General features: G+C 36.2%; 1 protein-coding gene across 1 annotated transcript in view; it reads right to left on the reverse strand.

Moving 5' to 3' along the window:
- LOC124158536 (ER degradation-enhancing alpha-mannosidase-like protein 3) overlaps window positions 1–14,942 on the reverse strand; it is a 35,825-nt gene that overhangs the window by 20,129 nt on the left and 754 nt on the right. The window contains exons 3-7 of the mRNA XM_046533671.1: window positions 8,024–8,124; window positions 6,284–6,323; window positions 4,802–4,914; window positions 3,934–4,087; window positions 677–805 (exon numbers count right to left, since the gene is read on the reverse strand). Coding sequence (XP_046389627.1) covers window positions 677–805; window positions 3,934–4,087; window positions 4,802–4,914; window positions 6,284–6,323; window positions 8,024–8,124 — 537 coding nt within the window. The remainder of the gene's footprint in view (window positions 1–676; window positions 806–3,933; window positions 4,088–4,801; window positions 4,915–6,283; window positions 6,324–8,023; window positions 8,125–14,942) is intronic.

Consider the following 14,942-nt stretch of genomic DNA (forward strand, 5'->3'; position numbering starts at 1 on the left):
AGTTACAGCAATAGATATGCACTAGAGTTCATAATTTTTAACAAAATAAAATTAATTTTATATGCCATATCTTAAGACAATTTTCAATGCTAATCTGAAAATTGAGATTTGGGCTTACATTGTTGATTGTGTACATAATACCAAATTTCATGAAAATCTGAGAAATTATGATGAAAAGGCAATCTACCTGGCATTAAATTACCGTATATGTCTGAATATAGTCCCCCCCTTTTTTTCCAAAAATGCCTGCGGTAAAAGTAAAGGGGGGGACTGTATTCAAACGCATTTTTTTAACTTTTCCCGAAACTGAAGCCTCAAAATTAGGGGGGGGGGGGGGGGGAAATACGGTACTCAATTTGTACATTTGTACTTCTTAAGAATTTTTCGGGATAACCAATTCAACATATGAATGTTTGGCTACAGTGAAATTTGTAATTTCATATAAAATTATTTGTCACAACATTCAACAGTTAAAAAATTTCCCTCAAGTTAAACATGAATGAATGCTATGATCAATAAATTTAATAACTTTTCAGTATTTGAAACCCTGACCCAAGTTTAATTCAATAATAATTAACAAGTGGCACAAGGTAATCATAAAATAGGTAAGGGCACCATTTTTATGTTACAGTTATAAAATGCATAAGAAGAGAGGATAGCATCCATCCCTGAGTACCTCAAAAACAGATTCCCCCGTGAGTCTGGACAAAGCAGCCATCTCAAGGATCATCGTCCCAGCACAAGCAGTACAGGTCTCCCTGGAAGATTCCAGCTTTTGGCTCTTCAGGCCATACCTCAGGTTTATCTGCAATCATAATTTACAAGCAAAGTGTAAAAATCTTTAAAGAGAAAGAGAGGAAAATGAAAGCTGAATTCTTACTGACCGAGGGACACTAACAACCACTTCAGCCACCAAATAATTGGGCGGGTGTGGAGGAGATTTCATGCATAATATTGTATGATATCCTTTTGAGGTGTATTATACCAGCATATTTCAATAGTTACAGTCTATCTTCACCAAGATTACATCTTTACATATTTTTTTCTTTCTTTAATGAAATCTTACCCCTACCATTTTTTTAGCCCGTGGAAGAGAGTTGCATCTACAAAAAATACATAAAAGATAAACATCTAAGGTATAGCTACATCTTTTAAATAGATTTGAGAATTTCAATTTGTTAACAAGCTATATGACACTGTTGGAATTTTATCAAATAATTCATTCATTTATTTTTTCAATTAAGGACTTTTAAAAAAGCAATTTCATGTTTTTTCATCTTCCTTATTTCCTGAAATATGAAATGCAATACAAAATAGCTTTTGTAAAATTTAAACTCTACACCATTGCAATTAAATATATGTAAATCATTGCATGCATTTCAAAAAGATTTTGGGGTTTTTGTTTAGTAAATAAATGAAGACAATGGGGAACTTGCATGAATTTTTTTTATTTCACAGGTGGACAGAAAATTATTTTCTGAATACAACAAAGAAAACCGCATGTAAATCTGAGTTTTCCTTCGCGAGATATTTAATGATAAATATAACGAATTTTAAAGCGCGGGAAAAACTCCCTCACCCCCCAAGCCACTGCCGACGAAGCCTCGATGACGTCAAAGGTGCCTAAACATCACGCGAAGCTATTGTTGTGATTGTTTGTAATAGTTGCCAGCAGTTGTGAGAGCTTTGTTTGTTAGACGTGTTGATTATTTTATATTTAAAGATAAATATCCGACGATAGAGGCTTGGAAGCCCTCATATTTTGCATTATTTATAATATTAATATCTGAGTAAGGGCATAAAATATAAAACTGGAGCAGTTAAACCAAAAATTTTATAATACCTAAATAACATCGTTGTAGGAGTCTGAGCCACGGCCATTGGAAGGGGGATACGTTAATTGTAAGTTGATGTTATCGACGGCATATAATTCATTTAAGTATGTAATTAGAACGATTTTGATGTTTACTAATGTCCGCTTAGCTTTTATATACAATAACTTCATCCGTTTATTCGTAGGTACCGGAGAATTCGTCGTTTAGGACTGTATGTGCTTGTATTATGAGGTGAATTCCAGTCAATGCAACTTTTGCTCGCTGATTGGAGACATCTAGGAACATTTTTGTGCCAAAATAGTGTTATTTTCAACGTGACATCTCCCGTTAAGCTACTACTAATAATCACAGTGCCAGCGGTTGTAATGCACAAAGTTTGACAAGGTTGAAAAATATCGGCCAAGAGTTATCAGTGTTCCATCGTGATTGAACTGTAAAAAGTGCTATTACGCTATCGATAAATGTCTAACAGTAGTGTAAAAATTGTCAGTGGCGTGCTAATCTCCGTTATTCATCGTAGATATGGCATTTCACGATCACGCTATTGAAATAAAAACTGTGAGTGAAGTTTGTTATTCCATTATTTCAACGAATAGTAGTGAGAAAAGTCACCTGTGTCACTTGTGTGGGCTAATTTAAGGGTTTAAATCAGTGAATAAATAGTTGTTTTCATCATAACGAGTTCTGTTATTGTAAGTTGTACATGATGAATATAAGAATGTGACAGTGACATCCAGTTTTTGATAAGAGTATTTGCCTATTTCCCACTATATTTTTATGGTATATGCTAGTATATTGTTTATGGATTTACCTATATTATTGAAATAGGTTATAGCTTGTGTGTGTGTTGGCAGCGGAACCGATTCGCGATCTCACATGTGGATTGTGTGCAGACTGTTTTGCTGTGAATTCGTACCGTAGGACGGATAGGACTACCTTCTCCGTTAATTCGGTGTTGCCAAATTCAACAGCACAGCTTACTCTAATGTCAACAGCACAGCTTACGATCGTTATCCTCCAGTATTACAAGTTTCTTTTACAACTCGATTTGCCGCCGACGTATAGCAATAATTTGTCTTAACAAATTCCATGAGGGTCGTGGCATCAATTTTTGGTGTCCTAAAAAAAGGCTGGTGTCCTAACACCCCATGCCACACGCCTTTTAGGCGGCTTGCGGGGTATTATGTAGATGTAGATGAATTTCAGGTGTACTATTCGAACGAGTGGCAACGTTATCATCCATTTTTCTTATCACTAAAACATATGAAGTGAAACGCTTGTACTTCATCATCCCGATGCCGCATTATTAATATTCCAAGTAATAATCTAGGCAAAATAGCAATAGGAAAACTTGCCCAAGAATAACAGAACAAAATAAAGTGACCATGAGCGGCTAAATACTCCCTCAAAACAAATTTTACACCATGCGCTCAGCGTATTTCCCTACTCCCTACGGTTGTTTAGGCACCTATGACGTCACGCCTGGCCTCGGCAACGCTCGGGTGTCTTCGCGCAGTGGTCGGCTCAGAGAAATTTTTCTCGATTTTAAATGCAATTTTTTTATTTCTTTTGATGTTGAATGGAGAAACTGAAGGTATTTTCGCGAGCTTATGTATCCATTTGACTTATTCAAAATAGTTTTTAGGGCAATCTACGACCCATGCAAGTTCCTCATTAGCCAAATTTGGTGGCAATAGGAGTTCCAAGGAGTATCACCTGGTTGAATTCGGGTGGAATTACACATATCGATGGCTAAGTTCTAACAACACGTATCTCAAAAATAGCAAATTTTCAGGAGAGCAAAAAATAGATCAATATTTTTGATTGTTCACTGAAATTAAAAATCAAAAGTTCATAAAACTGAAAAAGAAGGATTCATTTGCAAACAAAGAGTTGTTTTTGCTTGTATTTTATTTTTTAAATGTTATTACACTTTGTTTAAGATACCTGTGTCAAACCGGCCGAATTTGAGATACCTGTTGATAGAACTTAGCCATCGATATGTATTACTGAGATTTTAATGGATTCCGTGAGGAGAAAATAGGCAGAAAGAGCTAAAGACTCTCTCAAATGGCACTGATTGCACGAAATAACTCACCCTGGCATGAGGGATCCCCGTGGTTGTGTTGAACGCAGGCAGAAGGCGGTAGCCCACATCCCGTGCCAAATCTAGAAGCTCACTTCTATACCAGCTCATGATGCCAGCCCGCTGCTGCAAGTACTCTGCCAGGATGTGCCCAGAGAGTAAACCCCTAAAGAGACAGCAAAACATGATAAACCATAATAGACACTCAAAATAAAGAGTTCTCTAGAATCTCTATTAGTGTTTTCACCAGAGTATGTGAAGATATTTCTGTGTTCCACTCCTATGATGATAGAATGATAGACACAACTACCACCTAATTTAAGGCTATGCGTAAGAAAAGCAGCAATACATATAACATATGGCCAACTTCTACTATGAACTGATCCTTGTTCCATACATCTACATCAAGTTATGGGTGTTCCATTCCAAGTTATTTTAATTTGTTTTTATTTTGGGGTTTAATTTAATTGAATTTACTAATTATGTATCTTACTACCAGTATTCATTTCATTCTTCTGTTGGTCATTTGTCTCTCCAGTTTTGAGTCATGTCATAATTTTGTTCCACAGTTCCTCATAGTCAGTAGTCTTGCAAGAAGAGGCAATTTGTATTCATGTTGCAATGTGTGAGAAATTTTTAAATAAATCAGATGTAATCTAAAAGGAGATTGCCTTTTGCCTCAACATACCCAACTACCAATGCACGTGTTCCATTGTCCCACAATCAAAGCCATTACTATGATCCCTATGTTTCATGGAACCATCAGCAACTACATCTTTGAGGCACAGAAGAGTATACTACTGTTAACACAGTTCCTATGTTCAATGAGAGGCACTCATTACAAGACATATTTTGGACCAACTCTAAACCAAAAACTTACCCAAGTATACGGATGTTTGTCTCAAAGACAGAGACCACAATGTCACTATCAAAGGAGACATCTCTAGCCACCAATTTAACAGCTTGCTCAAATTCCTTCAGGTCTCCCAATATCTGAAAAAGTGAAAGATAAACACAACAATAAAACTACTTCCCAAAAGGGAACTTTCACAGTCACACAAAAAGGGATAGAGAATGGATTGAATTCAGATGTGAGGGTGCTATCTGTCTGCTACAGATCTTATGGTTAGTTTTTAAAAGAGTTTTCAATTTTTGCTGATAATGATGAACAAACATCCTGGATGGTGCAACAGTTACAGGGGCTTGATCATTTGAAATTTTATTGAATAAATCGAAACTTATCATTAGATCAGTAAGCTATTCCACCAAGTGAAATAGGAAAATTAACATAATTAAAAGGACTACTGTAGAATTCACAGGGTCCACTTTTCATTGATTGGGTGCTTTCTGCAACTATTTTGCTAATTTTACAGTCACTAAGATATTGCTAATGATTATCATCATTAAAAGTCAACAATCCTACGATTGGTTCAACTCAGCTTTCCATTTCGATTGCCTGTTCGCTAGCCTTTTAATAGCAACATATTCCTTCTCTTTAACATCCTTTAAAAACTGTCGCATGTAATTCATTCGGGGCCGTCTCTTGCCCTTCTTCCCTTCCACTTGTCCTACAATTGTTTTCATCAGGCCTCATAATGTGGCCAGCTTAGTTGTCCCATCTTCTGTTTAGGGTTTTTAGAAGACTTCTCCTTTCTCCCACTCTTCTTAGCACTTCCTCATTACTCACACAGTTGATCCATTTTATCTCCATCATTCTTCGTTATCACCACATTTTGAATGCTTCCACTCTTGACTTCTCTGCTGCTGTCAACGTCCAAGCCTCGCTACCATAGAGAAACATACTCCATATGTAGCATCTAATGAATTGTTTCCTTACTTAGGTATATGCTTGTACTTTCAGCTGTAAGAAGATTCTTCTTTTTACAGAAAGCCCCCTTCACGTACGCTATTCTACTATTTCTTGCTTGCTACCTCCATCGTGGGTAATTAGGCTTCCCACGCAAGAAAACTCTTTCACCTCTTCAAGCCTACATTTGTCCTAGCCTCCTCTCTTTTGCTGCATACTAACATAGTCTTCTTTTTGTTGATTTTCCGCCAATATCTCGTCATTGTCCTTTCCATATTTGTCAAAGTCTCCTTCAAAATCCTTCTCTGCCTCAGCTATGAGTGCTATGTCATCTACGAATTGCAGCATACTAATTTATTTTTCCACAGATACTGACACTAAAAGACAAAAGAAACCAAAGAGGCCTCTCCTAGCTTTCTCTAGTCAGGAATATATGAGATGACTTTAAAATACTATGCTCATCTGAAGGAGGTAGTGCATTGAGGGGAGATACATGCCTGCTTCTGTTTTCAAAAGCAGAATTAACATGAGAATCAGACCTCTCTCATTACTTACCACTAATGTGTCCAATGAGTCCACCAGAGTCAGCGAGAAGCTGTAAAGAAAGAAAAAATGTGGATGAATACAAGTTACCGTATTTGTCTGAATATAGTCCCCACTTTTTTTTCCAAAAATGCCCATGGCAAAAGTAAAGGGGGGACTACATTCAAATGTGGGGTCAGCCCCGAGGTTTCTGGAATTTGGTTTTGAAATGATTTAATGACAGTGATGGATTCTACCATTCATTCCCTTCACTCCCTACCACTAATCCCCGAGGCATTGTTCAGCATCTTGATCGCAGCTACTCCGTCCATCCAATTCTCTCCTTTGTGACGTCAGGACATAAAAGTCCCAGTCTTACTAGACCAGCCTCAAGTGTGTATCAAGCAAATGGAATAAAATTCATACGCCTTTCGCCAAGGATAAAACTAATACAGGACACAAACAATTTCAGGGGATAATTATTTGAAATTAAAGTAGCACATCTTAAGATGATTACCCGTAGATACTGAATTATCAACCCTTTCCGCACCATGAACTCAGAATGGGAGTTTTAAATGATTTTTAAGAGGTACTCGGGGTTAGCACTTGAGGATTAAACTTACATGTGATAGTAAAAAAATTTAAAAAGAATACAATTGGTCTAAAAATTATTTGAAACATAAATTGTGGTAACCTATTCTCCACACAAAAAAAGACACGAGTAACAATTACCTATTCTCAGATGTTCACCACTATGCAACCGGGAAACAAAATAATCTGCACCAATAAGGAAATCAGACATAAGTCCAAAACACTGCTTGAGCCCCGGTTGCTAGACTGGAGGACTGCTGACAATTGGACATTCCATTCGCATTCTTTTCAGGATTCTATTCCCAGAGCTACTGATGCCTGAATCTCGGTTTAACCCTTTCGAGACGGTGGAGTTCTCTCCTTACCATGACTGCTGCACTGAGCCCTTCCGTCCACTCTGCACGGAGAATTTTTGCAAGACATTCGTTAAGAAGGGGCTCGCGGATAATCTCACACACTCAGCACTGACCTTTTTCAACCCTTCCTAGCGGGGACTCCGAATTATCTTGGACTCCGAAAGTAGTTGGGCTCCCTCCTTTCGGGGTTTATAACCCTAACAGCGGCATTGGCTCACGGTCAATCATGCCTTGTTTACATGAATTATCAACATGAACATTGTTGCTTGCATGTAATTTGTAGACTTTAATTTCTATTTGTAGATCTAATTTGTAACAATTTAATGTAAAAAATTGAAATTGACATATAAGTTAATATTTATCGTAGAATTTCATTTAAAAATTGTAAACGCTGCTCAAAAGACAAAGAATTCAATTTTTAGCTTATATTTTTTGAGAAAGGAACAAATATTTATTTCGAAAACTAACTGAATGAACAATTGAATGACTGTGGTCCTCTACCACGAAGAGGGGTTATATAAGATGAGGGATCCAGGTACCTGCTCCCAGATTTCAAGGGTAAGGCCTAAATCCTGCTTTGTTCGGTACCGAAACTAAGACTTCGCAAACCCGTGACCGTCATTAAAAGGGGAGGAAAGGAAAAGTAAGTATAATTTTGGCAATGGTTTTCCTGCGTAGAAAAACTCCGCGCTTGCGGCTTTTGTCTCCCATGTCAAGAAACATCCTGCTGCATATTTTCGTCATTAGTTGGGAAAGGGTCAATTTCCTCCTCTTCATATTTCTTTCTATCACTTATTTTTTGTACATACTTAGTTTTGTCACTTACTTTCCAAGGGTGTCATCAATGTCACCACGGCTTGGCTCTGTGCCCCTCCAGCGGCCACAGCATGTCAATGGCATCAGCTCATCTGCTGGATATGCATTGTCCTGGGAAAGATAAAAAACATACTTAGTGGACAACAGAGCCATTTTAAGGTTCATTCTCAAAATCAGAACACTACATTATTTCTATTAAAACACCTCTCTCACACCAGATAACCACAGAAAACTTATATTCTTTACAGAGGCACTCCTTTTTTCTGTAATCAATGATGTGGTAGGACAAGTGTAAAGTAAATCTGTAAAATAAGTCTGCTGTAACAATCTGCAACATGTATGTCCCTGAAATATTCCATTCTTTTTATCATAAATATTTGCTAAGTACATATTCATTTACCCACAAACAGGTTTCAACCTCAGGGGTAACCAAGAGCTTCCCTAACAAAGTGTTGTTCTAATAATTGTACATGCATGGGAGCATTAATATTATTATTATTACTTAAATCTCTCCATTTTCATGGCATACAAATTTATATGTTTTCTATTGCCTACCACAGAGTAACCCAGAGGCTTTTTTCCTCATACTATTGCTTAACAAACTTATATACAATGGAACTTTCCCAGACATTGCTAACAGTAAGACAGTTCCTAATTTACACAATTTCAAAATTGAGATAATGATTCCTAGAACACAGTATGATGCTTCACCATTGCTCGATTTCTGTGAAAGGAATTTTGGGTAAAACATAAGGCCAAAAATTTTCTTCCTTAATGCACTCCTCGTTTTAAATAACCGTTGCACCATTGCACGTTGAGCTGCAACTGCATATTACACAGTTTGACAATGAAGGTACATTACTTATCATCTTACTTCATTTTTAAGTCCTGTATCTACAAACCTGACACACATATGTAGCCTCTTAATGACGATGTCTCTCTTTTACAATGGTTTCACATCTAAAGCACAAAATTATTGACTCACTATTTTTACGATGAGCTACATATTTATTTTAACACACCATCACACCATTGAAAACTTGAACACTATAATGTAGACCGTACACTGACAAGTTTTAAGGATTTGAGACAGAAATTGGTATTTTTGACTCTCAGTATCTAATTTTAGAACTAAGATTAAAAGCTCACCATGCAATGAGTAATTTATGAGAGGTTTTAATTCGTGATTTAATTGTTGCTGGTTCTACTTAGTGGAATATCGTCATGCTAATTGGACTAATGTAGACTTTTCCCTGCAACTTGATCAGCTCCTCCATTAATAAAACATGATAATATAGTTTGTCTAAAACGACCTGTTGAAAATGTATCATACCATCGTTATTAAGACAGGGATAAATTGAACACCAAGATCAGGAAAACTCCTCAGGGAACCCGTTAAACCTGTTGCTTCGGATTTTCTTTCAGGCTTTACCGAATAAATTAATGAAGGTGCTCACAGTTGAAACCAGAGTCCAACAAGTCTGGATTTTTATACACAAGACAAAAAGTGAAAAAATATTATCTGCCCTAAAATTTCATATTCAATGCCATCACTTCTGAAACCTCGTAATTTATTACCAGCATCATTGATAGAATTCAGTTGAGAAAATAAGGAGGTAGTTTCACAGATACATATGTAGATAACAAATTTCTGAATTACATTCTGGTGCAGGAAGGAAAGTTCATGCCTTTTCTCAGATTAGGGAAACAATAATATAATGTAACTCAATTATATTACCATTAGGGTAGTTTCCTTCATCAAAGAAAACGAAAGGCATTGATGCGATTCGTTACCTACCATTAGTGTATTCATGATATACAAATTATTTGGTTTTAGAATTCCCAGTTTAGACCAATGTTAATGGTCAATTTTAGCCTCATTCGAAAAAGGCTAGATTGGTGCCCATGCGATGCCACTACACGTGACGTCACAGGGACTTAGTTTCTGTATGAGTAGATAGCAGTTTTACATCGTTTGAGATTATCAATGCATGCATGAGACACAGAGCTCAGGGAAACATCTCTTAATAATCACCTATTAAAACTGCCTATGGTCGGAAAGTTTCCTACGTTTCATTAGGTATTAATAATCCTTATTCAAGCCAAGTGCTACCTCCTAGCAGGGTACTCTTCTACCAGGTAGCACCCTGCATCGTAGCAGCGCACACATCCTCGCCCCAAGGTCACCTCACTTTGCAGCAGCGGGAACCAGAATGATGTTACATGGGCTTTTCCCAGCATTCATGCATAGCCATTGCGTTTTTGGGCGCTTGAAAATTTTCACTTTTCGTTTAATCATGAAAAATAGATATCGTAATTTAAAAATTTATAAGTGTGAAATACATACTCCAGGAGTAATAATCTTTCGATTTAGGCAGTAAAAAAATAATAGGAAACCACCCTATTGGTGGTGTGATGACATTTAAAGCCAAATATGTATATTGTTGCTGGGACTGTCCAATACCTTTGGCTGTAAAAATCATCCTTGCCTATTTGAAATATAAGACAAAATATCCATCATGTGCAATTTAGTAGGACATCGCTTTGCATATGGTGCAAGTCAAACTGCAAGTGCAGAGCACACACTAAGCTCCCATTGCTTAAAATGAATATGGAAAGACCATTGAATTCAGTAAACTGTCGTCTACATTGAAGCCAAAGAGCAATGATATCACTGAATATCCTAGGTAGAAAAAGGATGCAATGGAATAAAATCCTTGAAAATGACAATGAGCTACCAAAACCCTGGGTGGTCACTGATAAATTAAGTGTGGAATTAGCCTGTGTATTTCATCAAAAAAACGTAATAACTTTCATTACTTTCTCCTGAGACGATTCCTTAAAAAAAAAACATTCTACAACACCACGCTTAAAATAATAGGAGTGCATATGAAACATAGCAACACTTTATCAGGTATTATTAGTTGCCAAAAACATCACTTTAGGTTGTTAAAAGCTATTTTAAGGAAACTCTGGATCAAGGCAGATATCCTTGAACTTATTCAAGCGAGAAAAAATTTAATAAAGGAAGATATGAATATTTTTTCCGTGATATTTGAGTGTAAGAAATAAAATCACTGAAAATGCAACAGAAGCCAGTAAATTATTCATAGAAAAATTTATAGTAAGGAATTTAGCTCACGGATAGCAAGTAACAACTACATCAATTCAGGGTGTAATGTGTATCTTTAGAATGAAATTCAGAACATACATAATAAGATAGAAAAGGAAAAAATGAACAGATAAAGATCCTGCGGCAACTTTTTGGCAGAGAAGACCAGAGAAGAAGAAAAAAAAAATATTCATATTTTGCTTTATTAAATTTTTTCTCTCTTGAATAAGTTCAAGGATATCTGCCTTGATCCAGAGTTTCCTTAGAATAGCTTTTCACAACCTAAAGTGATATTTTGGCAACTAATAATACCTGATAAAGTGTTGCCATGTTTCATATGCACTCCTATTATTTTAAGCGTGGTGTTGTAGAATGTTTTTTTTCCGTTTTTTTTTAAGGAATCGTCTCAGGGGAAAGTAATGAAAGTTATTGAGTTTTTTTGATATCTAAGATAAAGAGGCAATTGAAAATGACAGTGGAGGAGATTTTATCACAGCAAAGATAACAACAGATAGCAACAGGGATGCAAGATGGTGCCCACTATTAATGACGTATCCGTTTGAGCACCCGCTAAAAATCATACAATTTGTGACATGAAGTGTGTTTACCTGTCAGCGCCCAAAGTTTTTTTTAAATCACACATCTTTCTTTTTTATAAAGTATGATACATAAGAGTACAACGCAATGAGCACAACTCCAACTGACTGAATAATAGAGGAAACCTACTAAGTATGTACACCAAAATGAATGCTAAAATTCACATATTAAATGCATTGCAGGAGTATTGGCTCAGCACTGCACTGAGTGCCATAAGGCACCCATGGGCATTGACGGGTTAAGTAGGGATGGTCGGATCGGATACATCGGATCCAAATATCCGCGGGTATTGCCCCTCATCAGATACTTTAGATTCGAATTTGCAGAAGGGATTGGATCATACTAGGATCTTATTAGAATGAACTACCACATGAAAGAAGTGAGTGGTCAAGTCATGCATGCAACAATGCTGCTGCCTCAGTAAATGCCCTTGAAACAAAGGTGAAACTAAAGTTTTAAAGCATGATTTAGTTTCCCTTAAACAAGAAAATGAGAGACTATGACTGTGCATTACACCAGAAGCGGCAAAATCCCAAAGATGGGAATCAGTACCATCACGGATAAGTGCCAAGAATAATGTTTGCAACTATAAATCTATGGTCTATCCTTTACTTAGCAATAGTTTTGGCCCTCTGATAAATTTAGAATATGAAATAAGCGATGTACCTTGCTCTTAAACCAAAGTGCTTGGTGACCGCATAAATGACACTGTCACTAAGGGCAGTGTGACCACACCTAAGTCATCTCCTAAAGCTACTCATCCTAAATTCCAAAGAACACAGGCCATAAAAAAACCAAAGTCCATCTATTTGCTGACAGCCTCGGAAGAAATGTGTTCAAACATCTCATGAAGAATTTACAGATATATTCCTCAAAGAAAATGTAAGAATAACAACTCTAACGCGAAATCTAAGCCACAAATGAAAAGTGACAATCTGAACTGGCACACACCCCAACTTGCAAGTTTGAACAGGGATTTATTCAGAAGGGATGGGTCTGAAGCTTCTATGCTAGCCTATCTGAGTATTAGAAAATTGTATAAACATGCCATAAATGAAGCTAAAAATACATCTACAATTGAGTCTTCAAACAACATACGCAAAAAGGCATGGAATATAATTAAATCAGCTTGCAAATCTAGACAAAGTGCTGTTACTGTTCCATCTGATACTTTAAAAGATTATTTTGTGCAATCAGTTAATGAGGTTCACAATAACATTATTAAACCTAACATAACTGCTCAAATGAAGTCTTCTCGGGAAATAAGCCGGGTCAAGATGGACAAATCTACCAACGTTTCAATGGCCTTCTTTCTCTGCCATCGTCTTCAGGACAAATCTCCCTCGTTCCAGTTTTTGCAAAAATTCTAGATACCATTATGCACGAGCAGTTTTATAACTACCTTGATCAATGACTCTCAGTCTGGATTTGTAAAGGGCATATCAACAATAGAAGCAATGGTCTGTTTAGTCGATAACATTATGTAATCTTTTGAAATTAAGAGTTTGCACTGGCCACATTTTGTGACCCGAGTAAAACGTTTGATTGTGTGGAATATTCTATTCTTCTTTATAAATTAATTCACTATGGTGTAAGGGTTACTAGCTGGAAACTGTTCATCTCTTATTTGGAAAACCGAGAGCAAGTGGTATGTGTAAGTAAAATTAAATCTGGTATGGAATGTATTGATTTTGGTGCGCCACAAGGCCCCGCTATGGGTCCTCTTTAATTTGTGGTAATGATCACTGACTTGTCTAATTCACTTAATTCTTATTCCAATAGATAATTGTCTGACTCATGTTAAGTTTTTAGGAATACTAATAGACTGTAAGCTTTCATGGGAGTACCACATTGACTACATAACAGGAAAAATCTTGAGGGTCATTACTTTATTAAAACAATTGAAAAATCATGTTTCGGATCATTATGTGCAAAATGCTTATTTTGCCTTTTCCCAAAGTATAGCCACTTATGGAATTGTACTTTGGGGTAACTGCAGCCGAATGAATAAAATTCTTTTGTTGCAGAAGAAAATAATCTGAATTATGTCAAATGCTGATAAATTAGCACATTATAAGCCTTTGTTTATTGAACTAAAAATTTTGACATTTGTTAATTTATACATTTATTCGGTTTTATTGTGTAAAAAGAATAATTTACCATACCTACTTCAGAGACAATATATACACTACCATAACACCAGGAGTGGCAGCAAACTGAATTTACCATACTGCAGATTGTCTACCTGATTGAATAGTTATAAGAGCATTGCGATGAGAATCTACAATAAGTTCCCGGGTTATACGGTTGATACACCTATTGATAATTTTAAGGAAGGAATACTTGATTGGCTTGTCTGAAGACCTTTTTATTCCTTGCAGGAAATTATTGAAACAATACATAGAAGTGTGGCAACTAAGAATAGTTGGTTATGTTTTGTGTCCATTAAACATGTAACAGTGTATAAGTTATTACTTTTTTATATTTCATCTGTATGTTAGTTCAGTCTCAAATTTCGAATTTGTTGTGTACTACATATTGTTACGGTGATAGGACAGGTTGACTGTTGTAACTAATGCCAATGTTGAAGGGGAATAGTATTTAAATTGTGTGTAATGTTTTTCGTTCAACTTGCACATAGCTGCCATTCTTGTCAACGTTATGTATTTCATGCTTGACTTTGCCTATCACTATGGCTTAATTACAATAAAATCTTTATTATTATTATAAATGAAACGGGAAGACTAAATACGCACAGATTTATTGTTTTCAAGATGTATAATAATTGATTGAAACGGAAAATATAATAATCAAGCCAAAGTTGATAGCTTTGAGCAATTTATATTAAGACGGAGGAAGGTTGGAAAATGCAAATTGACCTCATTTTGGCTGAACATAGTGTACACGATGAAATAATACAAAGATAAGCCAGTCCTGATTTACACATAATGTCTCAATCATTATTTTAGCCCACTTTGCACTTTCAAAATGAGAGATGCCTTCGAGTTAGATAAAATGTGCTACCGCTGCATATATTCATTGGCCTCACCAGAAAGAATGAATACTTCACTTCCAAAACTTAAGATCTAAATGCCAATGCTACCCCTGTTCCTCAATTGAAACACCTGTGATATTTTCAGCAAGGTACGTCTAGATTTCAGACCAACGTCCGGGCAAAATATATTTAGGAGACAATTTAATATTATAGTTTAAGACTTAC

Source organism: Ischnura elegans, chromosome 5 (assembly GCF_921293095.1).
Source record: "Ischnura elegans chromosome 5, ioIscEleg1.1, whole genome shotgun sequence".
Taxonomy (NCBI): Eukaryota; Metazoa; Arthropoda; class Insecta; order Odonata; family Coenagrionidae; genus Ischnura; species Ischnura elegans.